This window comes from Camelus bactrianus, chromosome 21 (assembly GCF_048773025.1).
Source record: "Camelus bactrianus isolate YW-2024 breed Bactrian camel chromosome 21, ASM4877302v1, whole genome shotgun sequence".
Classification (NCBI taxonomy): Eukaryota; Metazoa; Chordata; class Mammalia; order Artiodactyla; family Camelidae; genus Camelus; species Camelus bactrianus.
Genome location: NC_133559.1, coordinates 19,161,142 through 19,188,103, shown reverse-complemented (window position 1 = coordinate 19,188,103; position 26,962 = coordinate 19,161,142). Strand labels below are relative to the sequence as shown.

Here is a 26,962-nt window from a genome sequence, read left to right as displayed (position 1 = left end):
GTAGGTAGGCTATATGTAAATTTCACTTCAGTTCTGTAAATAGAGTGTTACAAAATACTTACTATTACAAGGGGGCATTGCATTGAATCCTGCTGAGGACCACTGACTTCTAATGCCTTGATCAAAAGGGCCATCAGGGAGACCCCTTGGCCCAGGACTCATCTTCATAAAGGGCCTCACATTTATATTTTGATGTTGTCTCCAAATGAGATTCACAGTGATAGACCTGAAAGAAGTTATCTATCTTAAAACACTGAACTTGCAGCTGTATCTTAGGGTACAGCGAGCTTATATGTAATATTGCATCATATTCTTTTGTTTGAAAGTTTTAGTTTACCTATATAAACTTTTTAAACAAATTATAATTTTTTGGACTTTTTTTTATTTTAAAAAATGTTCTGATAGGAAAAAAAAATCTTAAGCTTCTCGACTTCTGAGAAGCCCTGGTGATAAGACTCAAGTCAAAGGATTATTCTGAGGATTAATTAAGCTTTAATACTTTAATTAAACTCAAATTATAGCAGATGCTAGAAATTTCTGAAAATCTTGGGCAACTGAGAGCACAGAGGCTGGATCTCCATAAAAGGTGTTTTTGCTTGCTTAAAGCAAAGTTAGATTTTCCCTTTTTCAGTTTTCTGTTACATACCAGACTGTACCTGACTACAGACAGGGACCATTTCTAACTGAGAATTTTCATGATGGACTCTAGCATGGTTGTGTCTAGCAGAACGTGCTCACTTCTTGGAAGACTGTTTGGAGTTAGCATCTGGGACACCATCCCAGAAGATCCAAGAGTCCTTCAAAGTGAATACACCTGCTTCCAGTCATTTCTTCTGAAAGAAAAGGGGAAAGAAAGAAGGAAGGGGAAGAAGGAAGACAAAGAAGTTAGGAAAAGAAAAAAGAAGTAAGAATAATAACAAAGAAGAAGAAGCAGATAAAGAGGAAGAAGAAAGGAAGGAAAAGAGGAAGTGAAGAAGACTGGTAGGTAAATACACTGAAGAGTGTCTTTGGTCTCAGTATTTGGGCAAAAACTATTACTTGACTTCAGAAACTTTGAAACCTCTGAATGGCTGAATTGCCAAAGCCCACCTCAAGGTACCATCCCGGCAACTGGGTGTGGCCAATAATCCCATGAACCTGCAGGTCATCTTCATACCTAGTCAGTAGAGCTGTGTCAGCTGTACAAAAAAATTCCATTTGGTTTTATTTTTAGTATCTGACTATGTACTTTAAAGGACTGGTAAGAATTTCTAGATGAAACTTGGAGTGAAAAAATCTGTGCTTCATATATTCAAATTTTTCAAGTCGGTTGGAATAGGTATTTATATATACACATATATCTGGTTTCATCAGAGTAAAATATGCAGAAATGTTATATACAAAAGTAATTAAGACATTGGTAATAGTTCAGTTTATTATGAAAATAGATGATGTTAGTAGAACTATTAAGAGAGTGTGTTGTCTACATCAGTTTAGGAAGAATATTATATCCTTCATAAGCCAATGAACATTTACCAAAAGTTAAATAATATGAGGAAGAATAACAGAAGTTATGTCACATCAATGTTAATCTTAAATCTATTTTGCATACTAGCATTTATAACACTAAACAAATAAATTTTATGTATGTATTTAATTTTTGTTTACTTGATTCCATTTAGGCTACAATGTTTCAAGAAGAGTTCTGTCTCACTTGGGAATATTTGGGAATATTTCACCTCTTGTGAGAAGACCTTGAAAGCAGAATGTTATTTTGCTAACTTAAACAGTTAGGAAAAGGGAATGATTTAAAGTTGGAGGCAACAATATCCATGATAAGTCTGGTACCCAAAGATAAAAATATCAAGAGAATTAAAAAAGAAAACAGAAGAAAGAACTAGAGAAAAATATGGTCTCCTCTTCTTGTTGCCCTATTGGCTTCGATTAGAAGTGAAGCTATAGTAAGAAATATGGATTTTAACAACATACAGGGCCCCCTGATGACTGATAATATGGACAGATTTTTTATCTGCTCCATAATGTCAAACTTAAAAAAATTTTTAAATTTTCTATTTATTTTTACTTAATTAATTTATGTTTGAGGGGAGGTAATTAGGTTTATTTATTTATTTTATTGGAGATAGTGGGAATTGAACCCAGGACCTAATGCATGCTAAGCACACACTCTACCACTGAGCTATACCATCCCCCTCAAACTTAAAAAATTTTAATGATCAAAAATTTAATTATATCATGTAGTAATACTTAAAAACCAAAAATTTAGATTTACTCTGGCACACCAATCTATAAGCATGTATTATTCTATATGATATACATGATCAGGTTTTATAAGGGTAGCATTAGACTTTGGTAACAATTTTGGCTAAATATTTAATTTTTTAAAAGATTTTCCATTCAGCTAAAAGATATATTTGGTGCTCTATTCATTATGGTTTTTGTTGTTGTTATTTTGCTGCTACACGTTGGAAAGTTTGTTTCCTTATTGAGAATATAAATACAATGAGTTACTTCTTGCTAACTTTCATGATAGATGGGGTCTCCATGCTGTTTCTTGGCCAGGGAACAGGAGGTATTGCCTAGAGGATGCAGCAGAAAACGAAAATGGAATATAATAGCCAAATTCTCCCCTTGAGCCTGCAAACGGTTTGTAGAAGCAGGCTGAGGCTACCATATCTTAGCTCTTCTGCTTTATTTGCTCTTTGTTTAGGTTTGAAATACATATTTCAAACATTGTTTCACGGAGGAAAGGAATCATGTCCAATGTTTCAGGAGCTGATTTAGGTTAGAGATCAAGAGCATATATCTACTTATGAAATGTTATGGAAGTATTATGGAATTATGAAAAGTTAGTCGATCCTAAAAGAGAAATAAATGATCCATGTTCTCGTCAGATCTTGACATGATTCTTAAAGGGGCTTATTTAAAAGTCTAGAAGTAGGACTGTTTTACTGACTAATGCCTGCTGAATAGGAAAGTGGGAGGTGTGAAATCCTTAACTGTTGAAGTTTCTTCCCAGGAGCAGTCAGTGACATCCAGACTCTTAGAGGGAACGATGCTTAGATCAACAGAAGGAAAATAGCAACTGACACAACAGAAATAGCAACGGGCCTGAACCAGCTGTAAAATAAGCAAGGCTTCACTGGATTCCCAACAGCTCTTGTCGTCGTGGGTTTCAGTGACCGGTCCCACTGGGTCAGGATGGCATGTCTGGCTCCTGGCCACTTCCCTGGGCCCACCAGCCTAAACTGGTACGGGCTGCAAGGGCCAAAGTACACCTCCAAGGCCAGCTTGGGATCTGTGAGAAACAGCCACAGGATGTTGGGTTTTGCCCCGATGAAGGAGGCAAGCTCATCCATGTAAACAATGTAATCCGTCTGTATGGTGTCACTTTTGCCAAACCTAGAGGTGAGAGAGGAAACAAGGCTGTGGCTATCCAAGCTCTGGGCAGAAACAAGAATGGGGGAAATGCCCCACGCACTTTTATCAGCAGGAATCTGCATTGGTCCCTGGTGTTGGAAGCAGACAATTGCTCCTTATCCTGCACTTTGTAGTTTTTACTGAAGACCTTCTTGAACTGATCTCATTTGGACATTCCACAGCATCGCAGGGCAGCTGGGAAAGGCTGATTTACACGTAGATAAATTGTCTCTTGCTCAAGGGAAGTTATGAATTTATGGCCACTGAGCTAATTAGTGGCAGAGGTAGGATTGGAGCCCAGTTCTTCTGTTTCTCACTTATCTGAGTCATTTTCATCAGAGCCATCGGCTAGAAGCCATCCTTTACAACTTAAGGGATTTATGGGCTTGAAAAATAGAAGCCTACATCCATGTGTTCCCAAATGCCTCTGATTGCTAATCTTTCTGGGTCTCCTTTCTATGCTGTATTGCAGGAGCCATGGAGGGCTAAAACAGGACTTAGTATCAAGTGCAAAATAGATCCTTGATAAATATCTGTTGAATGAATGAATTTAAGCTCATAGCTGTCACCCTAATGATCTCACACAGGACCATTTAAGACTAAATCGGTTCCAAGTATTCAAAATTCTGATTTTTTTTCTATGAAAACTCTAGTCCCATTTATAATAGATGCTCTTACCATTTGAGCTTTTTCCCCATTTTTTGATCAATATCATTCATCATGTCCTTGACAGAAGGCAAAGTGCAAGTTCCTAAAAAAAGAGAAGGACATGATAGTAGTTAAAATAAGTCTGGCATAGGATCAGCCTGAAATGTTTCCTTTTTAATAATGAGTTATGAATCACATTAGTGTTTCCAATTTTTTTTTTTGTCATTGTCTAGCAAAATAAAATCTTGAGCAAATGAGCAGTGGTCATTTTGGGACAAACATACAGGTCATTCTCAGTCTTCTAAGTGCTGATATTTGTCACAATAATTAGAAGCCCATACCCAAATAACCTTATATCTTTGTATCTTTGCTCTTAAACTAGTTACCAGATTAAAAAAAATAAATTTCAAGGATTATACTCTAATCTCTCAGCTTTATTTTTAAGGATGTTATCTAATAAATTATAGCCAAAGGTAAATCAGTACCTCTTTAAGATTTATGAAAAAAAAACTTCATAGGAAATTATCTTGCTTTGCCAGAAAAATGGATTTCCGACAGAAAAGATACAGAATTTAGTGAAGTCCCAATTTTCTTCTGAAGAGCCGATAGTTCTTAGATGAGACTGAGGATATGGACTGTCCACAAGCCACTAAGGATACACCAGATCTGAGTTGGGGCTGCCCCAAGATTTCAGGCTCATCCTGACATAGGTTTATAGAATTCTGTAAAACCCAGACCCAAACCTTTATACCCAGAGATACATCAAATTTAGTTTGTTTCTTTGGCAATTATGGGATCACTTGGAACAAGGCTAGAATTCCCAGCCTAGATCTAATTGCTCGAGATCTACAATGACTTGCCTAACTCGCTGTTCTGCAGTCCTTACAGGCAGGACCATGTGAACAGCCTTTGTAGAGACAGCTTTGTTCCAAACCTCGGAACCCGTTCTGTCCTTGAGCAAGAGGAGAGATGGAGAAGAGGCTGTACTCAGTAGCCCACCAGCTACTGCCATTGGGCTACTTGTAATTGGTCCCTGTGTCCTGGTGCCCTGGATCCCCCAAATTGGATTGTTTGCCTTGTCTCCCATTTCCCCTGAGACTGAGTCTTCACCTTGTACATTGATCCTCTGTTGACTGGGTCTCTGCTTTGTCTCTTTTCTTCAGAGCCCAGGTTATAACTCCTGTCTTCACAGAGAGTAAGTGTTTGCCTTTTAATACCAGTCTTTCTGAACCTGAATCCTAAGCACAGTTCTTTCTAAGTGGAATTTCATGCCATCACCTTCGTGGCTGCTACCTCACAGGAGCAACATTACCCTGCAACACATCTCTGCTTAGGGGCTGGGGAGTGAAGGAGATTTAAGGAGATCACTGATTACAGGACTGTAGTGATGTGCAGCCTGGTGGTGAAAAATGACACAGTATAAAAGAACATTTAAATCCCAGCAAGTCAGGCAGACTGGAAGCCTTCAGTGTGGCTTCAAAGGAAACAGGCCTGCTAAGATTCCTTATCCAGAAGCTCATACCTCCAAGACCAGCAAAACTTTGCACATTAAACTCTGACATCTCTATTTGTTCCTTAACCATGGCCCTGTTTGGTCTTATGATCTGAATCTGAGCACAACTGCATTCAACCTTAGTGTGAATCTGATCCCAGTACCTGGGGCTGGATGATGCTTGCTTCCTTCTTTGCCAGACCTCAGTCAAGTTTGTTTCCTTTTCCTTTTTAAAATACAGGGACTTAGTATTCCTCTACCTTAGAGACTGACTGTGTACCACATCAAGTACTTTCTGTTTCTAATGATCTACTGCCGGTCTTTATCTGACACATGGCAGGGAAGAAAAGAGAGCAGGAAAGCCACTTCCTCTCCAGCAATCATGATTTTTTTCATAACTGTGGATATTTAAAGTTGTCTGGATATTGGCTTGGAAACATCTTATTTTATTGATCTCTCAAGCAGTATCATTCTACTGAGTTTTTGAAATCATAATTTTATAAAGTTATCTTGCACTTAAAATGAGAAGCTCTGATGTTCTCAAATTCAATGAAAGTTCTTGGGTAAATAACACTTCTAAGGGGTCATCAAAAAAAACACTCCTTGAATAATATCTTACACTATCGCATATGATAATCTAATGTGATATATTTTAATTACATATATAGCACCAAAAATATAGAATTATAGGTTTTTGAAACTGAATGGGACCTAGGATTTGTCCCTTGTGATTAGGACTTATTGTTTTCATCGGCATCCATCTTCCCCATCAATGAGCCTCTTTGTCTACTTACCTTTTAGTACTTGTACTGCCCAGCGGGCCTGCAGGTCAGCTATGGGGATGGCAGCCCCAAGGGACTGGACAAGGCCAATCACAGCCAAGGTTGGCTTCTCCAGTGGAGGCGGGAAGATGCCTTTAAATAAGGTGACCTCATTGTCTCTGCTTTTGATGATGGAGTCATCAAGGAAGGGGTAGGCGTAAGTGTAGCCTGTGGCAAAGATGACACAGTCAATGGCCTCAAACATGGTTCCATCCTCAAAAATGGCTGACGTCTCTGTGAACTCCTTCACATTAGGCTTAACGGACACGGTGCCACAGAGGATGCGAGCTGGGAGTTCGTCATTGAACACAGGCTCTTTCCTCAGGGTGCTGCGTGGAAAACAGAGACAACCATTAGAATGGTAATACTTCCTCTTTGTTTTGTTGGCCTGTGATAATTAATTAATAATTATTAATTGTTAATTAGTACGGAAGGAGAAAACTACCGAAGATTTTTTTTTTGTGGGTGCCATGGATTGTCACTAATACAGTCCAAGAGCAAAACTGATGTAAGGCAACACTGTGGAGGAAGAGAAGTAGATTTTGCTTTCTCTGGTTCCCATGATCTTTCTCTTCTCTTCCACAGAGCTCTCTCCAAATCCCAGAATAAGAACCCTGGCCCTCTTGCCTGTTAAAGCCTATATCGGGAAAAAAAATCCTGAAGTCAGAGTACCTGGGACTTTGAATTTTTTTCTTTGCTACTTATCAACTGTGAACCTTGATCCAATTAAAGTTTCTTAACTTTTCTTGCCCCATCTTTCTCATCTGGAGTGGCAATAACAGTTATACCTAGCTCAGGTCATTGGGAGACCTAAGTGATATAAAGACTTTGGCATAGTTTGTAGCACACAGAGAGTGCTCAAAATGTTAGCCATTGTTCTTAATACAGTATACTCCAAAGTGGCCATTGTGATGTAAAGAATGTCAAATAGGAAAAAGGGAGCCAAAGATGGGAAGCCTGCAGTTGGGTTCTCTCCTAGAGGGGGAAGTGTGAGCCCCACGTAGACAAAGGCGTAAGTCAGGTGAGGGAAGGAGCGTCCAGGAATTTAAATAAGATCAGGAGAGGGAAGAGGCTAGTTTGAATCTTTGGTCACTAGAGAGAGCTTTTGATTATTTTTTTATTCAGCAATATCTCTAGTGAGTGCAGATCAATCTGAACTTAGGGGTGAATGTGAACAATGTTGAAGGAATAGACTTTGTTCTTGTAGGATGGTGGGAGCTGTGAGAGACAGAGCCATGGGAGACTCCACTGGGGAGGAAACTGAGCTGGATGATGAGATCAGTTGGAATTCTGTTTGGAAAAATGCTCGATTCAACTGCTCGAATTACCTGCCATTTCTCTTAGACCCACTATCACATTGAAACTTCTTTTGTCAAGGCCAGCAGGATCTTCAAGCTGCCATGTACTGTGGCACTGCCTCTAAGTACTGTCTATATTCTGACCAGTCCACATTTGGACCTTAGGGTCTGAATCTCTTCTGTCTTGTGTATCCCACGACTCCTCAGCATTCTTCTATGCAAATGTCTCATAGGCATATCAACTTTCATGTGTTTAAACTTCCGCTTCTCTCATGGTCTTCCATATCTCAGTAGATGTCACCTTCACCCTTGTCCTCTTGCTCAGATCGAAAGTCTCGAAGACATTCTTGATCCCTTCATTGCTCGCACATCTTTTATTCAATCTAACGAGAAATTCTGTTTGAGTTTACCTTCAAACTATATCCAAAATCTGACCACACTTGAGCACTTGCTGCTGACGATCCTAGTTCAAGCCATCGTCTCCTCTCATCTGGGTTTTTGACAGTATCCTCTTAGCTAGTCTTTCCACTTCCGTCCTTGACCTACCCCCTATACCAAATGATGACCACAGCAGCCAAAGTGACCTCTTCAGTCTAACTTAGTTCTTGTCCCTAATTTGTACAGATGCCTGCTATGGCTTCCCACTGTATTCAGGGTAAAAGCCAGAAGACCCAACATCAGCTGGCTCTTTTAATGTCTCTGGTTTCATTTCCTTCTATTCTCCCCAACCCTCCTCTCCAGGAAGGGACGCCCACTGTACTTTGCTGAACATACTGGTCACACCCCTGAAGAGGCGCTGTCCTTGCTGGTCCTGCTGTCTGGGATACTTCTTCCCCAGATGTCCTCATGGCTCATTTTCTCACCTCCTTTGGCAATTTGCTGAAAAGTCTTCCCAGTGAGACCTTCCTCAAGGACTCTATTTAAAATTTTCCTGATGGCACTTCCTGCTATCCTTGCCTGCTTTGTTTTTTTCTCCTTGGTACATATCACCACATGGTTTTCTGCTATTGTTTACTGTCTGTTTCCCAATACTAGAGTCTAAGCTCCACAAAGACAGGGATTTTATGTTCTCTGTTCACTGCTGTATCCACAGGGTTTAACACAGGACCGGGCACATAATACACGCTTAATAAATATTTGTTGAGTGAATGAGTTAACTTTGATATAACTTGGGTTTTTTACCCCATGTCGTAAGTAATTTCCCATCATGTGACTGGCTTGGGGATATTATAGGAGACAGTGAGGAGACTGAAGATGCCAGTATTGTGGCCATGGTTCAGTGGGAGGGCTGCATTAAGGGGCAGGTGATGAGAGGGTAGCACAGGGCAAGTCATGCTTTGCTTCACTTAACATTGCCACTAAAGAAAGAGGCAGCAGAGCAAAGTGGTTAAGAGTGAGGGGTGCTGGAGTCAGCAGACCTGAACTTGTTTTGAATACTGCTTCTAACTTCTCTGTGTGACTTTGGTAAAGTTGTTAACCACATCGAGCCTCAGTTTTCTCATCTCTAAAATGAAGATTACAATAGAGTCATCCCCATAGTCGTCATGAGTGTAAAATGAGATAATGCATGTTAGGGCTTAGCAAGCCTCTGACATTAAGTGCCTAAAACACACTAACTGATTTTATTATTATCACTCTGGGACTCCCGGGGTATTACATAACTTTCCAGCTGTGCAAATCTGGTAAGGAGGATTACGAAATAGGCAAACAGTCCCCATTTTTGCAATTCTTTATCCTCTGAAATGTGAGATGTGATTACTTCACTTTGACTTATGTGGGGGATACAACACACATTAGGGTTGTTGACACTGAAGTAAAAGTTAGCAGGCATATTATATTTAATTGTGCTTTACCCATGTAAAGGCATCAAGCCATAGTTCTCGTGCTTGAATCTTGCGTTCATTTGCTTCGTGTACCACCAGTCAGAGATGGCTGTTGGTAAGGCGTTCTTGAGGAGGGTTTCAAATCGAGAGATTGACATCATGTCCCATGGATAGCCATCATCCGAGACCCGGCTTATCACCCAGGAGCCACTTCTGGAGCTGATGATGACCTTAAGAAACACCGATTCAACCATTAGAGTGGTGACCGTTCACAGTGGATGTTGTGACATGCCCTCCAATTCTGCCTTTAAGAATGGAGTTGTTATACTGGCTGCTGGGGGTGTGGCCAGAGGGCAGCCCTCAGCTGTCAGCCGTCTTTGGGAGTTGCATTGTTTGAAGAGGGGGCCTCACCCAACATCTTATACACGTTCTGATTCCCTGCATTCAGTGGTGGATAGATGCAGGGATATAAAGGCCCAGCCTCTCATTTCTACTTGGGACAATTTGAAAGGACTATCCTAGCTTCAGAGTAAGTGAAGGGAAACATCCTTCCCTTCCCTCAGAGGGGAGGACACACCCCAACGATCTACATCTTAGGATCAACACCCTGTCAGGTTGTTCCAGGCAAATTTTCATGTTTTAATCAAATCTCCTATAACATAGGTGACCAATACCTGAATTCTAGTCATATTTCTGCCAGTGGCCATCTGATAATCGTTGTCTACGAACAAGCAATTGTGATCTCCAAAGAGGCGTTCTGACCTAGAATGCCTCCCACCACCCCAAAGAAGGCAAGAGATCTGGAATAAGAAAAACTCTGCTACTTATTAATAATACGATTTGGGACAAATTCATTTAACTTCCCTAATACGCAGTTTCCTTATTCATAAAATGGAAATAGATGCCCACCACATCAAATCTGCGAGAGGATTTATTCAATGTGGTGACCCACGCCGTATGACTAATATCGCCTCGCGTGGAATATGTACTTTTTTTCCCCCTCTGCTGTCCTGTTAATCCCTAACAGTGTAGTTTTTCATGACTTTTTTTTTCCAGAATTTTTATGTATAATGCTATTTCAAGGTATTTCTTATAAGGGAAGCTAAGCAAGTAAGAAGAGACTGAGGCATCACTGAATTGAGAGCCTCTGAAATTGGTCTTTCTTCTCTCTAATTTATCATTTGTACAGCTAATGAATGAAACCCTGAAATCTATAGTTTCATCATATCTTTCCTTAGCTCAAGAGGGGGAAATAATTTATCATTATTTATGGAGAAATCCAAATTTGTTAGCCTGTCATTCGATTCCTTAAATAAAGCATATGACATAACCTGACTCCGATCTTTCCTGTCTCAATTCCTGTGACTGCTCCGTTCCTTGGAATCATATCTGGCATTTGATCCTCAAACACTTCTGTGGCTCAACATTGCCTTCCTCTGATGACTTTCAAGAAGACAACTGAAATTTCTTGTCCTCAGTTACCTTTTCTGTAAAGTACATATAATACCATTCAGACTATCTCCTCCCCCAACCAGAGCACATATTGCTTTACAGGTTCTTGAGCACCATAATGCCTTATACAGGTTGTTACTAAGAATCTCCACTTTAGCAAGATGAAGCCACAGCAGTCAAGTACTCAGTGCTCACTCCTGTCTCTCATGCACCTTTTCTCATATTATTTTCCCTTCCAAGAACACCTTTGGCCACCTCCCCAACCATACGATGTACATACATCCTTCTAGACTGTTCAGGCCTCCCTCCACTTTGGGGCCTTCGGTCCTGTAATCATAGCCTTTAGATCCTGAATCACTCATTTATCCTTTATTCCAGTGGCAGCTCTTATACTGTTGTTATGCTTTCTACTTAGCTCTTGAGGTTATGTTCAATTTATGTCATATTGATGTATTGCTTTCCCAAACAGGTTTAAAATTCCTGGAGAAGAGGGGCCATTTAGTTAACTCCATGTTGTCTAGTATAGTGCTTTGAACTAATAAATAGAAATATATTTTTATGCCACTTGTCCTATCATGATCTCATTGATTATAATATCATGATGTAAAATGGACCTATATTGGGGATGCCCAGTGTGAAACTGGTGGGCAAGACATCTGGGGATAGGATTTCTGTCTTTGGGCTTCTGAGCAGTCAATCTCTCAAGGATCTTCCAAAGCTAGTAGGTGACATTTGTTCAGATTCCTTAACATGCTCTGAAGGGTGTGGTATCACCTCTTCTCTATCTTTTTTCCAACCTCTCCTCACACTATTCTTTTCCAGACCTACTGAGTTGCAGCTAAGGGGCTTTCTCTCAGTGTCTTCACTCTAAGCTTCTTTCTGTTTCAAGACCATCTTCCTGGGGTCCTCGTCTGCCACTGAACCTCTTTTTCAACTTTAGCCCTCAGCTTAAATGTCATCAGCTCAAAAGGGCCTTCCCACTTCCCAGTCTTCATAGGTCGCCGCTGTTATCCCTTCCCACAGCGTGCTCTTTTTCCCTTTACTAGCACCTCTCACAGTGAAAAATTAGACACTTGTGCATTTGCTCATCTAACATCTGTTTTCTACACTGGACTCTGAGTTCCAAAACAGGCATTATGCCTGTTTTGTTCACTCTTTCTCCAGCACTCAAGGTGGCGCCTGGCACTTAGTAGGCTCTTAACAAATAACCATGGGATGACTGTATGCATGCATGAATGAATGAATGTAGGACTCTATATTGCTGAAGTCAATGTTCAAATGCTTTAACTCCTTACCAAGAACAAAAAGTAGGTTCTATTTTATTTACTTTACCAATGAGAAAACTGATATTCAGAGAGACTGAAGGATTTACCCAAGAGTGTCAGAGTTATAACCTTAACCTTATATCCACAGTAACCCTATATCCACACTAATTTTGGAGGAATTGATTGGACACATGTTAGACTCCAAATGTCCCAAAGAAAAAGACTGTTGAATGACAACATTACTCCTTGCTGATGTTCTGCCTTTGCCAGATCAAGCTCTTTAAAAATCTCACCTGTTACCAAGGGAAGTTGAGCTATATGAAATACTACTTTGACTTTGCATCAAGTACCCTGCTCCTCCCCCCTGTTTCATATCACCCCTTTCAGATGGTAAGTGTTTCTATCCTTTTAAAGATAGTTCTCTGGGAGGCATACCTTTCCAGCTATGTGGCTGAGTTCTGTGGCAATATCACAGCCCGAATTCCCCAGGCCAATCACCAGGACTCGCTTCCCCTTGAATATTCCTGGTTCTTTATAGTCTCGGCTATGGAAACATTTGCCTTTAAAAAGGTTTATTCCTGAGTGAAAAGTGGGAAACATGTGAATCATTTTGATTTCTATTTTAAAAACTGCCGCAACAGATCTTATGGGTGAATATAGTCACAGTAACAAGGAATTTTAACACTCTAAGCATATTAGATACAATAGAAGTATATTTTAATTTAATGTGTACTTCTATGTAGTGCACTTTTATAGATATAAAAAAGACATTATCAAGGTTATTCATTCATACCACATGTGTAGATGGCAGCCTAAATTTTGGCCTTACCTGGAAAGGACTCTTTTGGTAGGTTGGGGTACACATGGTGTCCAGAACAAATCAGTACAGCATCAAAGATAGCTGATTCTGTTTTACCATCCTTTTCAGTAGTAACATCCCATTGGCCGGTGGTTGAGAAATCAGGACGTTTGTTTACACTGGATACAATAGTCTAAGAGAAACACAGAAAGATAGCCTTCTTTTTTCTATGCTAACAGGTAGATTTAGCACCAACTTACCCAAATAGTATGAAAAAAGCCCTCAATTAGTGGCTTAGGAAAAATACTTAATTCATTATTAAGGTATGTATTACAAATTCAAAAGTCCTTCAGAAAAAATCAAAACATGAAATAGTATATATGTTTTCATCCCCACGTGGTTTCTTGTGCATAACCAGTATTTTCTGCAGTACAAGAGTGACTCCTTTTAGCGATGTGACAGTGAGCTGAATCATAGTTTACAAGAGGCGGTTACCACAATAATCATTTTTATAGTAACAACTATCTCCTAATGTATTTCCTAAGGCATTTTAAATTTTTTTTGTCTTAAAATGAAAGATATTGTCTATATTCAGAGTATAAGTTCTTCCCAAGTTTAGTGTGCATAAGGATTACCTGAGAAACCTTTCTTATTTCCTAATATAAAACATTTAAGCTTACAATTTTCATGAGAGTTTTGCTCTAACTGCTTCCCACAAATATTAATTTTATTTTTTTATTGAAATATAGTTGACTTACAAGATTGTATTAGTTTCAGACGTACAGCAAGTTGGTCAGTTATACGTGTATATGTATATGTATATGTATATGTGTATATATATATATATATATATATATACACACACATATTCTTTTTCAGATTCTTTTCCATTATAGGTTATTACAAGATATTGAATGTAGTTCCCTGTGCTATATAGTAGGTTCTTGTTGTTTATCTATTTTATATGTAGTAGTGTTTATCTGTTAATCCCCAAGTCTTAATTTGTCCCTCCCCCCTTTCCTCTTTGGCAACCATACGTTTGTCTTCTGTGTCTGTTTCTGTTTTGTAAATAAGTTTATTCATATCATTTTTTATATTCCATTTATAAGGGATATCATATATTTGTCTTTGTCTGACTTCATTTTGGCATGATAATCTCTAGGTCTATCTATGTTGCTACAAATGGCAATGTTTCATTCTTTTTTATGGCTTAGTAATATTCCATTGTGCATATATAATCACAACTTCTTTATCCAATCATCTGCTGATGAACACAGGTTGCTTCCAAGTCTTGGCTATTGTAAATAGGGCTTCTATGAACATTTGGGTGTATGTATGTTTTCAAATTAAGAGTTTTTGTCTTTTCCAGATAAATGCTCAGGATTGAGATTGCTGGATCATACGGTAAGTCTATTTTCAGTTTTCTAAGGAATCTCCATACAGTCTTCCATAATAGCTACATCAATTTACATCCCACCAACAGTGTAGGAGGATCCCTTTTCTCTACACCCTCTCCGGCATTTCTTATTTGTAGACATTTTGATGATGGGCATTCTGACTGGTGTGGGGTGATACTTCACTGTAATTTTGACTTGCATTTCTCTAATGATTTGTGATGTTGAACATCTTTTCAAGTGCCTGTTGGCCATCTGGCTATCTGCTTTCAAGAAATGTCTGTTTAGGTCTTCTGCCCATTTTGTGATTGGGTTGTTTGTGTTTTTGATATTGGGCTCTATAAACGGTTTGTATATTTTGGAAATTAAGCCCTTGTCAGTTGTATTGTTTACAAGTATTTTCTCCCAGTCGGTAGGCTGTCTTTTCATTTTATTGCTTCCCACAAATATTTATATATAGAATTTAAATATCATTTCATTCTAAATATTTTTAAATTTACAGTGAAATTTCTTTTTGACCCATAAGTTGTTTAGGAAAAAAATAGTTTTTAATTTATAAATTCATGGGTATTTTACATTTATCTCTTTGCTATTGACTTCTAAGTTTATGGCATTTTGGTCTAAGAACTGTACGTGGTTAAGTTTTGTAAATTTCCTACATATTCTTAAGAAGACTGTATATTCTCTAAACCTAGAGTCAGAGAGGCCACATTGTTAAAAATGTTGGCAAATATGAAAGAGATACTGAAAGGAATAAATGAGAATCTAGTAATAAATATAGAATTCCTCACAGTTATGCCCCAAACTAATTTTTGATAATATCTTACCTTAAATTGTATGTATCTCAGGAGGTTCTTTTCTTTGGCAAACATAGTGATATATTCCTGGAGTTTGCTGTTGTGCATAAAGTTGGGGTAGTCATCAGGACATGGGAAGTCTGGAAAACACGTCATCTCTTTGGAAGAGTTGGTAAAGACTGACCGGTAAATGCTGGCCCTGCCTTCCTCTGGATGGTCCTGTAAAAGTATCATTTTTAAATGGAAGAGTGTTTGTAAACGAGTGTACTTACCACGGTCAGAGCCAGTTCCAAATAATCATCACTCGTTTTGAGTCAGCCTTTACCCACAAATAAATTCAGTAAGATGAGGCATAAATTAACATCACTTAAACAATTTGATGCTAGTCAAAGGAACTTGGAATATAGAAGAATATATCTTTCTTAACATCTTTTCTAAGGGAAACAAATTCTGAATTTCATCATGTTCTTTTAAGAATATGTAACTGGAATAATTTTATTCCTTTGAGCCGTTAAATACAATAATAGATATTTTCCAAAGTTTACCTGTGCATGATTTCAATGTGTTAACTCATGAGCATGGACAAACGAAATGTGGCATAGACATACAATGGAGTATCATTCAGCCTTAAAAAAAAAGGAAATTCTGATACACAGTGAAGTATGCATTAACTTTGAGGACATCTGCTAAATGAAATAGTCCAATCACAAAAAGACAAACACTGTGTGATTCCACTTATCTGAGATACTAGAGTCATCGTGTTCATAGAGACTGAAAGAATGGTGGTTGCCTGGGACCAGGGAGAGGGAAGAATTGAGAGTTATTGTTTAATTTCTGCTGTGTTTTACTTTGGGAAGATTAAAAACGTTCTGGAAATGGATAGTGGTATGATTGTACAGTAATGTGAATAAACTTAATGCCATGGAATTGAACGCTTTAAAATGGTTAAAGAGTAAATCTTTATTGTGGTGTATTTACCATAATGGAAAAATTTTTCTTTAGTATATCATGAGGTAGTTCTGGTGGATTAGATAATATATTCTTATGTATCTATAGGGGCAGAGGGAACATTGGCTATATTTAGAATAGTGTTTTTCAAATGTTTTTGACCATACTCCGTAGTTAGTAATACATTTTACATTGCAACCTAGTACATACATGTGCCTGTGCGCATGTGCGCACACACACACAGAGGAAACAAAAGTTTTATGAAACAAATCATTTTCAATAGCTTGAGTTGCATACATACTTTCTATCTATTCCATTTAAGCATTCAGAATGATTCATTAATTTATATCATAGCACACTAATGGGTCATAGTCTCCAGTTTAAAAACACTGGTTTAAAGGAATTGGATAAGGAGAAAGGGGAATAGAGGCACGCAAGGGGACGGCGGTGAATCACCTAAGTCCTAAGCACTATTCTTTGGGCTGAATTTTTGAGATTAACATAGCCTATTAGATAGATTAAGGGAAACACTGAGGGAAGAAGGACTTTTGTTTTCACATTTGAAATTCTGGTAAGATATCATTTCAAAGTCTCCCCCTGAACCAACCTGGGTAGAGGGGAGGTCCACAGAGGAGAGTCAAGTAGCAGTTATTGGGAAGAAATGGCATGATTAGAAAGAGGTAGGACCTTAGTTTAGCTCTTTTGAACCCATTCAATTTGAACAAAACGTAAGATTTCCCGCTTACTCCGAATGGGGATGAAGAAATTATTAACCTGACAATCTTGATAGTTTACCAGAGGGTTGCCACAGCCGGGGCTAAGTGGCATTTTAAGAGAGCTATGGCGTGGAGTAGACCACTTGAGTCAGGGACTCAGTGGGCAAACTGGACCTGGCAGGTGGGGTCTATTCAGCAAGGAGGTTCACTGGTTCCTGATTACGTTAAAAGAGGACATTCTCCAGGTTCATCAACTGCTGTCCTTAGTTTAAGATCCCTTAAGGATGAGCACAAATGGTAACCAAATAGAACAGGAACCACAGGGGCCAGGGGACAGTGACTGGGCCTGTGTTTGAATTTTGGAAACTTTGGCTTTCCTTCACCATAAGGTCCCAAAGGCTCTTTTTCTCCACAAGCCCAGATACAACTTTGGAAAGAGCTAGGGGGCAGGGAGGGGATCAGAAAGAATGAGCACTGATCCATAAGAGATCTGGAGATTAAGCTGTGCCAACAGGGGGTTACTCCTTGTGTCTCAGAATGCCTAAGTGCTCTCTGTGTAATTCTGGTTGTTTGTCTGTTGTCCTATTTATGCTAGACATAAAAGAGTGACCTGAGCCCTTAGCAGTCCAGTATCACTGATGGATAAAACATTGCAAATTATCAAGAACTCATAGGAGAAAATAGGAGAGGCTCTCCTCGGACAGAGTGAGAATTTTAGGGTTGGCTGGCCTGCTTCACTCAACAATTTTCATGATATTCCCTCAGCTTAAGACACGAGGCATTTGATAGGCAGAATTTTCACCTCATCCTTGTATAGTCCTTTTCCCCTCTGAGTATGGGTGAAACCTGTAAATACCTCGTCCCATGACTATGTTGTTACGTGGGCTTCGTCTAATCGTACGATCCCTTTACAAGTGGGAAGTTTTTTTTCTGGCTGGTAGCAGAAGGCAGAGGTTCAAAGCGTGAGGACTCAGCTTGTAGTTCCTGGCTTTGAAGATGGAGGGAGCCATTTACCCAGGAATACTGGCAACCTTTAGGTACTGAGAAGAATTTTAGTTTACAGCCAGCAGGAAGTGAAGACCTTAATCTTACAACAGCAAGGAACTGAATTCACCTACCACCTTGCATGAACTTGGGTGCAGAGTCTTCCCTAGTGCCTCCAGATAAAAGCCCTGTCCAGCCAACACTTTATTTTTGGCCTTGTGAAACCCTAAGCAAAGAACTTAGCTGGACTACACTGTACTTCTGACCTGTGTAACTGAGAGTAATAATAACTAAGTGTTGTTTTGAGCAGCTAAGTTTGTGGCAATTTGCTATGCAGCAATAGAAAACTAATACAAGGCCAAAGGTAAGGTTCTGGAGCAAGCCAAAGTTGGGGGAAATTGTGTAATGTAATGACAAGGGAGAAATTTCATATAATAAAATTGATGCAAATCTTTGAAGCAAGTTTGAGGTGCTTTTGCAACTTTGGCTGCTCCAGGGTAATAAATCTCCCTAGTAATGCTGAGCTGATTGGTCTTTAATTTTTCTTAGGCTCCCAAAAGGTCATGATTACTGAGAAAGGAGTTGTAGTATCAATTAAACACATCATTTGTGACTTGCTTTTATCTTAGAAAAAAAAATACATTATAGACATCTCACTGTTCCTCCTTGGTGTTACAGTGTATCTCAGAGCCTGTGTTTATAGACTGATTCTTTGAATTTCATCTAGAAGAAGTTCATAAAAGAATAACTATTCTAGAATCAATAATTACATTTTCAAATATAATTTTTTGGAGGGGCAAGTGGTCAAGAACCAAACCTTGATTATTTGTGAAAGTAGCTTTATTTGTTTATTTTTGATTACTAAAGTAATCCAGACCTCTGATTAAACATACAGGTTATGTAGATCCATTTACTCTTCTTCTACAAAAATTACTGTGAAGGTATCAGAGGTGTGAACCCAGAATGAAAAAAAGAGAAAAAGGTAAAAGCAAACAAGAAATAGCAACAATACTTTGGAAGATAGAACATAGGTGGATGAGTGACAGTTGACTTAACAGACCAAAGAAAGCTGAAAACTAAGCCTAGATAATCAAATGGGGATCTGGATCAAATAATGATACTATAAGATGTTCAAGGTCTATAGTCTTTTACTTTACATGTATAATTTCTGCTGGAGGATGCACTCTACTAAATTGTGAGAATAAACAAAATAGTTGGAAGATAAATTTTCCAGAAGACAGAGTTACCCAATGTAATATCAATGTGACTGGCCCAGAGAAGAGAAGGAAGACAGTCCAGAAGAACATCCTTTGAGAGATGCTTATGAGAAGAATTAAGCTTGTGAACACCTGATGTGTTTAAATATATTGAGAGGAGAATCAAAATTCTGTGGGACAGATTAGGGGATGAATTAGAGACAGTATTTGTAAAGTTAAACCAACAAAGACACAAGGCAACTGTTAACTCCAGTGAAAACAAAAAGTTGTTCAAGAAAGGAGATGTAATCAGAGTCCACTAAGTGGTTTACAATGAACAGCATTTACATGGTTATAGTAATATAAACATGAAGGTTAATTTAAACAAAAAGAATGAGAAAATTATATGAACAAGAGGAGATAGAAACTTTTGTAAATAGGCGGGTCTTTTGTTCCAAATATTCTAAGGGATTATTGTTTGTACATAGCGCCAGTCAAAATGAATTCTGTAAGTGCAGAGGAAGTTATGAGAAATGGGCCAAAAATGAAAATGGTGTAACAGAATTCAAATTCAGTCTAAAAGGGTCGGGGTATACTTTGAGTAAGGGGAGATCCAGTATTGCCTGTTCTTCTGATTTTTTCAAAAGAAGACAGATTGCTAGATTTTTATGTGAAATATCCTGATTTTAAAGTATTAGATCAAAAATTTTTAAAATGTGGAGATCAGATAAAACAGGCCAGTTGTACTATAAAAAAGCCAGTTTGCTAACTCTAACACATACAAAAACTATTGATTTTTGTCTGGTTATTTTGTGGTCATCCATCTCACTGTATTATTTTAGTCTCTGTTAACAATTTTCCAATTGATGTCCTTAGATTTTCATGATATAAAATCAGATAGTCAGCAAGTGATAATTTTTCCCTCCTTTCCATTTTTCCTCATTTTTATTATCAATCACTTGTTTTATTGGACTGGGCTCAAACTTGTAGAAAAACATAAATTAATAGATCTTGAAGAGAGAACTTGAAAATTTCCTGGAGGCAGTATTTTCCATCTTCATTTTGTTATAAATTTCTGTTTTATTGTATTGTTAACAAAGAATTTAATTTTATTTACATATTTATTTTTAAAAATTGAGGTTTTTTGGTTAAAAATCAGTTTTAGAAGTGTTCCATGGGCATGTGAAAATGAGGCGTATTTCATCTTTTTAAAGTACTGGATTTGTTGTACCTCAACTAGTGACAGACCAAAGTGCAAGGTGCAATGGTTGCTGAGCTACTGTTTGACCAAAACTAAGCATGATCCTTAAAAAAATAAAAAATAATGAAGTAAACCTTAATATAGTTTTAAAGATTGCATTTTCAATTTTAAAGAGCAAGTAAAACCCCAAAAGGGGCTTCAAAGGAAAACATTTCTTTCCTTAAAAAATTTAACATGGTTTCTACCTGAAATGATTTTCCCTCTGATAAAAGATCAAACTGTAGATCTCCTTGTAGAGTTGCTAGTTCATAATGAAAAGCGCTGAGCACTAGAAATTTAGAATTAGGGCTCTTATACCTCAAAGTTTTCAGGCCCCCAGAATATACATTTTTAGAATAATACTAAAAATTACAATCACATCAAAGACCTGAGTGGCCAGGGCCTGATTATTGACAAGTAATTAAGTGGTAGATTAGTTGCCACATTTGCATCAGAAAGCAGTGTGATCTTGAAATAGGGCATGAGTTTTCTGTTGCTCCCAAGGCTTGTTGACTCTGCTAGTGGGCATGTGGGATGGCTGGGTGAGTGGGTGGGGGGTGGAGGAATTCGCAGCTTTGGGTAAATTTAGGGAGCTTGATAGAGATGATAATCAACACAAGGAGGGGACTAGATATTAAAGATCAAATTTATACCTAGACTAGGAAAAAATCAAGGGAAGTGAACAATGGTTTGTAATGCCCAGAAAAAAGAGAGACTTTATTTAATGTAACACTTCAGGACAGAATCCAGACAATTTACTGATACACTGTTTGGGGAGCTCTGGGAAAGAAAGGCATTTCCCCCAGACCTGCTGCCCAGTCACAGAGTACTTTATTTTCTCCGTGATCAGAGCAGGTGAAGGAAACGCATCATTCTGCTTTTAGATCTGGGTTAGAAGAAAGAACTAGAGGGAGGGGGCTACAGCTACAAAAGTTTGAATGATCTGCACTTCGCTTTTTTCACACTCAGCTAATGTTTGGATCTCTCTGAAAGAAAAAAAAATGTGGAGTGACTGTAACTTGAGAAACTAAAGGTAACGAAGATACAAAATTAACGTGATTTTTTAATATAAACACATAATGTGAATTCTAGGCATACCTCTGCAGACTCCTGGTGGAGCCTGGGAAACACTGCAAGTCACACCACCACTGGCAATCTGTAAATCCTCTCACAGAGGTAAAATAGGTAGGAAACCATGGATAATCAACCGTATTACTTTCCTGTGGCCTCAGTAATAACCACAGACTTGACGGCTTGAAGCAACATGAATTTATTCCCTCATGATTCCAGAGGCCAGGAGTTGGAAATCAGTATCACTGGGCCTAAATCAAGGGGTCAGCAGGGCCGTGTTCATTCCAGAGTTCATTCTGCTCCCTCTAGGGGAGAATCCATTTACAGCCTCTGCTAGCTTCTGGTGGATGCTGGCTTTCCTTGGCTTTTTGAGCTTCTAGAGGCCACCCGTGTTCCATGGCTAATGGTTTGTATTCTGGGTATACAAACCATTGTTCACCTCCCCTGACTTTTTCCTAGTCTATCCATCAATTTGATCTTTAATATTTAGTCTCTCCTTGTGTTGATTATCATCTCTATTCCCTTGTCTCCATCTTCAAGATCACAGCACAGCATCTTCAAATCTCTCTTTCTGATGAGGTCACATCTCCTCTTCTCTTCTGTCTCTGTGTGTCAAATCTTCCTCTGCCTCTCTCTTATGAGTGGATATGTTATGGCATTTTGGGCCCACCCAGAGGATACAAGATAAATCTCATCATCTCAAGATTCTTAATTATGTCTGCAAATATACTTTTTTTCTTATTAGGAACATATACAGGTTCTAGGGATTAGGACCTGATAACTTTAAGGGGACCACTGTTTAAGTAGCCCAGCACAGTCTACTGTCAGGACCCTAGAGATTCACATTTATCCCAACACAAAATACATTTCACTTTATCCCAACATCCCCGAAGTCTCAATTCACTGCATCATTAAATCAAGTCCCAAATCTCATTTATATGTCATCAGCTCAAAAGTCTTAAATCTCATCATCTAAATGATGTGAATCAGGTATGAATGAGACTTGGGGCATGATTCACCCCGGGGCAAAATTCCTCTCCATCTGTGGACCTGTGAAGCTAAAAAACAAGTTGTCTTATCGCAGAATACAATGATGGAACAGGCATAGGGTACCCGTTAGAAATGTTCCCATTCCAAAAGGGAGAAAATGGAAGGAAAAAAGGAGTTAGCAGTCCCAAGCAATTTTGAAATCCAGCAGGGTGACCTTCATTAGGTTTCAGGGCCTGGGGATGACCCTCTCTGTCTCAAGGCCGGAGGTTTCACCCTCTGGGCTGTTTTTCCTTTTTCTTCAAGAGCAGTACATGTTTGCAGCTGAGTAGTTTATCAGTCTATGATGCTAGGTTCAAAATTTTTAAGGTCTTCCTTGAGAACAAGAGAGGCAGTTGCTCTCAAAAGCTCTATCAACAGTGTCTTTCTTCAGCAATACTTTGTGAAGTACGTTTGAATATGAGGATTTGGTCAAGATCACTGTGCAGAAGACCACCCAGCTCCACAGGTCACTTGTTGAAATGCTGCCCGGAAGTTTACAAACGCTGGAGAGATGAGTCAGCTTGAACTGGGATCTTGTCTTTACCATTTCCCAGCCTTTTACCATTTCCTCCCTTTCTTTTAAAGTTTCAGATTCATTTGTAAAAGGGAAAAACTCATAGCTAGCTTATAGGATTACTATAAAGATTGGCTTCAATGGGAAAGGTGTTTGGCATATAGAAAGTGCTCAGTAAAATAGCCCTGAGAGTCATCACTGTGCTAATTTGAAGCTCTGTCGGTGCATTCCAGTGACATACACTAGGCTTGACAATGTTATACAAGGTGCTGGGTAGTTTCAGGAGCTATTTACAGTCTAGAAAAGTCTGTATCAATAAGAATAATTCTCATATCTTTGTAACACTTAAAGAGCTATTACAGACACTGTCTCAAATATAACCTTTTTATTAAAGTATAATATTAATTTTGCATTTGAGAAGGAAATAGTGGCTTAAAAAGGGTTCTCTTCCTATATTTGCATATATAGTAATGGTTTATAGAAAGACAGGGGTAGGCTTAGCCAGACAGTACTCCTAAGGCTGGAGACACTAAGGGAGCCGGGGACACAGGAAAGCCCCCTACACCCAATGATGTGCATGTCAGGCAATACGGGAAATGTTTTAATGGGTGCATACCCATGTCTGCTAATAGAGTCTTTATGATAAATGCACAGAAATAAAAAGTCATTGAAGAACTTCGAATCAGTGTGTTGTATTCTTAGTTCCTCCTGTAGCTGTTCCACAAATCATGTGTTTTTGGCAAGATCAAAGTCAGCCCCCAAAACCTTAAAATCTGTGGTCTGAATCACCAAGAGGATGCTACACAACCTCAATAAAAGAATGGAAATGAACAGCTCATGCAATTCTATTGCATAAACCTAATCAATATTTGACTGTGGATTTTATCCCCAGTGGCTAACTTATTATTGATTTATCTGAGTTGAACTCTGTACCCAGTGACTGGCTAGCCCATCATCTCACTTGCTTCTGCAGTAAGTAAGGACATACTTTCCAGCCTTCTCCTGATGCTGTGCTTCTTAGAGCGATTAAACCTGCCATGACTGATGGTTTAGAAGCCTGTGCTCAAGCAATGTGTTCCCTCATACTTCCCACCTCACTTCCTACCTAGTCTCCTGCAGTGGCGTTCCACTCACCGAGAATTTCCACAGGCCCCCAACATCTTTGCCCTTCTCGAAGCAGGTGGGCTCCAGCTGCTCTTCCAGGCAGCATCTGATGGCGGCCAAGCCACTGACGCCAGCTCCGATGATTGCCACTCTCTTCACCATGGTCACCTGTGCAAAGGCCAAGAGGTCATTTCCAGTAACAGCATTACAGAAAACTCATTCTTCTTCTTCTTTTTTTAAAAATTACTCTCCGGCTTAATAAGAAACTTTGTTTTTGCACCAAGAAAGAAACGTTAAAAAAAAAAAAAAAAGATCAGAACTCCTTTTAGTCATCTAACTACACTTTGCATTTCTCTTTAATTTCTAAAGAGAATGTTTTCTTCCTCCTAAAAGAAACACTGTTTTTAGCCAACTCTCCAAAATTAAGCAGCTGATGACCTAGTGAAATATTTATCTTCTTTGCCTTTGGTCTTTTGTCATTTACTCTCTACTGGAGAGAGTGAATGGGAGGAAGAGGAGATTTACAACTAAAACAAATATACATACACTTACACCCACAAACACTTATGCATATATGAATACAAAATATATAGTGTATGTATACACACACATATGCATATACCCACATCTACAGTCATATGTATACAGGAAAGAAAAGACAAATACATAGTGTATGTAGACACACACACACACACACACACAGATATATACATATACATATATGCCTACACACATGTATTTATTTCTTGTTTCTGCTTGGACATCAGACTTGATGAGAAATAAGGTATGGTATGTCTGTATTTCAGTATATCATGTAGTCATGATATACTTTCCTCCCCTAATAATGTTCTTCACCTTCTCAATTAAAAACAAAAGTCAAGTCTCTTTATCTAAAAACAGCTTCTTCCCAATAACTGCCACCCTTGACTTCCATTCTCTTCAAAAAAATTACATTTCCTAATCTTTTCCTGTTCCTGCAGTATCTTTAGGCCCTATTATTACTTCTCTGTTTTTTTTTTTCTTTTTAGACAAAATCACATAGATATGCAGAGAAATACATTTGGATGACAAGAATCATAATACTTAATTCTCAGGAAAAATAAAAGGCCTACTTGAATTATATGTCATTCTCATTTTGGCCGTGTTTGGTATAAATATAGCATGCTCCTCCATTTACCAATCCCACTCTTTTCCCTCTCAGCCCATTACAATATCATCCTTTTTTTCTTTATCTACCTTTTCTTTTTCTTCCCTTCTTCTGTTTGTTTTAGTCCTGTCCAAGTCGTTTGTGCAGTCTGAAAGAAAAACTGCTTCTTCTCAACCAACATTCTCGGGGAAGTAGGGTGATTGGAAAATGGGAGGAGCTGCTGTTAAAGAGGAGCTCATTTCCTGGTCCTCTAGCAAATGAGGCACCATCAGCTCCCCATGAAGGGTGGGGCTCCTCTCCAGTCTCTGGGTGCCCTAATCCCTGCTTTCCCTTTAGTCCTGTTGAACCTGATCTACTGCTTACACCCCTGGACGCTGGGCCTGGGACTCAGGCAGTTGTCCCAGACGGATGACTGCAGTTTTCTGCTCCATTTTTTTATTTCTTTTTTTAAAGTTTACCTTATTATTCTCATTCTTCATTCTTTTGTAGGTATCTCTTTGGAGCCTCCTGATACTGTTGAAAACTAGCTGCTTAGTTGAGATGTGCCAGCAGTAAAGAGGAGTCTTCTCTTTTCTCTTTCCTCCTGTCCTCTCTTTCAGCCTTGGTGGTCAAAGTCCTCGACTGCTCAGTCTTGCATTTCTTTGATTCTGGTCAGTGTGTAGGCCAGAATCAAATGGAAAAGACCAAATTCCATAAATTGGAAAAAGATCAAATTCCATAAATTGATCCATTAGTACCAGGTAAAATTATGTTGGTGAGAAGACTAAATAAACTGGACCTAATTGCCAGGCATGAAGCATATTGAAGTCTCTAAGAATTGTTTCCCTACCAACCATACTCCTCTATCACTTAAAATTTGGACACCTCAATTATTTTACCCAGTGAGTCCCCTCATTGAGCAGGTGATACTTAGCATAAACCGGCATAGATTTAATTCTTGAGGAATTGCCTCTTTTATGTCTTTCGGAGATGGTAATGCTCATCTCTAAAGTAGGTGTGGTGACATGGAGAGTCAGAGACACTTCAAATCTTAGTTGTGTCGCTTATAGTTGTGTGGACTTGGGCAAGCCATTCAACCTCTCAAATTCTTGTTTTTTTCATTAATAAAATGAGGATACTACACTACTACTATCTTTCTTGCTCAATTGCTACAAGGCTTAGAGTATATATCTGTATATATATATTTATATTTATACATTTATATATATATGTATATATAAATCTGGCACGTAGTTAGCAATTACCAAATAGTAAATGTGCATTGTAGGTAAATTTTAAAAATAAAATCACAGGTTCACTAAGTTTTCTAGGGTTGCAATTCGTATCACATGATTTTCTCTCCTCTCATTTTACATAGAGCTCTTTTGAGGTTTTAATGCTACACAAACTATAGTGATTGTGGATACCCTCCTTAGGAAGCAGTTCCATTCCTATAATCTTACTCATCCAAGGATGAGCAGGATACACCCAATTCCACCTAGGCCTGTGCTATTGTCTCTTTCCAGGAGGTGAAAAAGGCTACTCTTCCCCATTCTGCCCTTTACATGAGTATATTTCATCTCCAGTGGACACGTTTACTAGCCCCAGCCTCTATCCTGGGCACCTCAGCCTAGTTTTAGCCTAGCTTGATGCAGCTTTTTGCAAAGCCCTTTTTCATCTTCATCTTCCCAAATGCCCAGGCCATCGCTGGGGCAGTGGCCACTCTGCTTCATTGCCCCCTCTTTTTCCAAACTATTTTATGTGTTTTCTCCGTGTTCTCTGGAGTGGGGCACAGCAAGAGAGAATTTTAGGAAGAGCTATTTAGCTC

General features: G+C 38.7%; 1 protein-coding gene and 1 long non-coding RNA gene across 4 annotated transcripts in view; one reads left to right on the top strand and one right to left on the bottom strand.

Moving 5' to 3' along the window:
- LOC105070495 (uncharacterized) overlaps positions 1 to 26,962 on the top strand; it is a 180,782-nt gene that overhangs the window by 136,749 nt on the left and 17,071 nt on the right. For both annotated transcript variants that reach the window (XR_835420.3, XR_006725522.2), the window contains exon 3: positions 14,385 to 14,419. This is a non-coding gene — a long non-coding RNA (uncharacterized LOC105070495). The remainder of the gene's footprint in view (positions 1 to 14,384; positions 14,420 to 26,962) is intronic.
- On the bottom strand, positions 1,389 to 25,742 carry FMO3 (flavin containing dimethylaniline monoxygenase 3). 2 transcript variants are annotated; one of them, XM_074349786.1, is made up of 9 exons: positions 25,614 to 25,742; positions 24,039 to 24,176; positions 15,237 to 15,425; positions 13,046 to 13,208; positions 12,652 to 12,794; positions 9,530 to 9,729; positions 6,352 to 6,707; positions 4,096 to 4,168; positions 1,389 to 3,399 (listed from the first exon to the last, which is right to left on the bottom strand). In XM_074349786.1, the coding sequence occupies exons 1-9, from the start codon at positions 25,632 to 25,634 to the stop codon at positions 3,057 to 3,059; spliced, it is 1,626 nt and encodes a 541-aa protein (XP_074205887.1). In that variant the 5' UTR covers positions 25,635 to 25,742; the 3' UTR covers positions 1,389 to 3,056. The 2 variants fall into 2 exon arrangements, with proteins under 2 accessions (XP_074205887.1, XP_010955230.1); XM_010956928.3 differs by lacking the exon at positions 25,614 to 25,742 and adding an exon at positions 25,245 to 25,388.

Excerpts from the sequence above, each read along its gene's own strand:
- FMO3 (XM_074349786.1), bottom strand. The coding sequence starts at position 25,634 with ATGAAGAATGAGAATAATAAG. Across the intron at positions 6,708-9,529 it reads GGCTTGATGCCTTTACATGG|CACCCTGAGGAAAGAGCCTG; the intron begins GTAAAGCACAAT and ends TTTTCCACGCAG. Across the intron at positions 3,400-4,095 it reads ATGGGGAAAAAGCTCAAATG|GTTTGGCAAAAGTGACACCA; the intron begins GTAAGAGCATCT and ends TCTCACCTCTAG.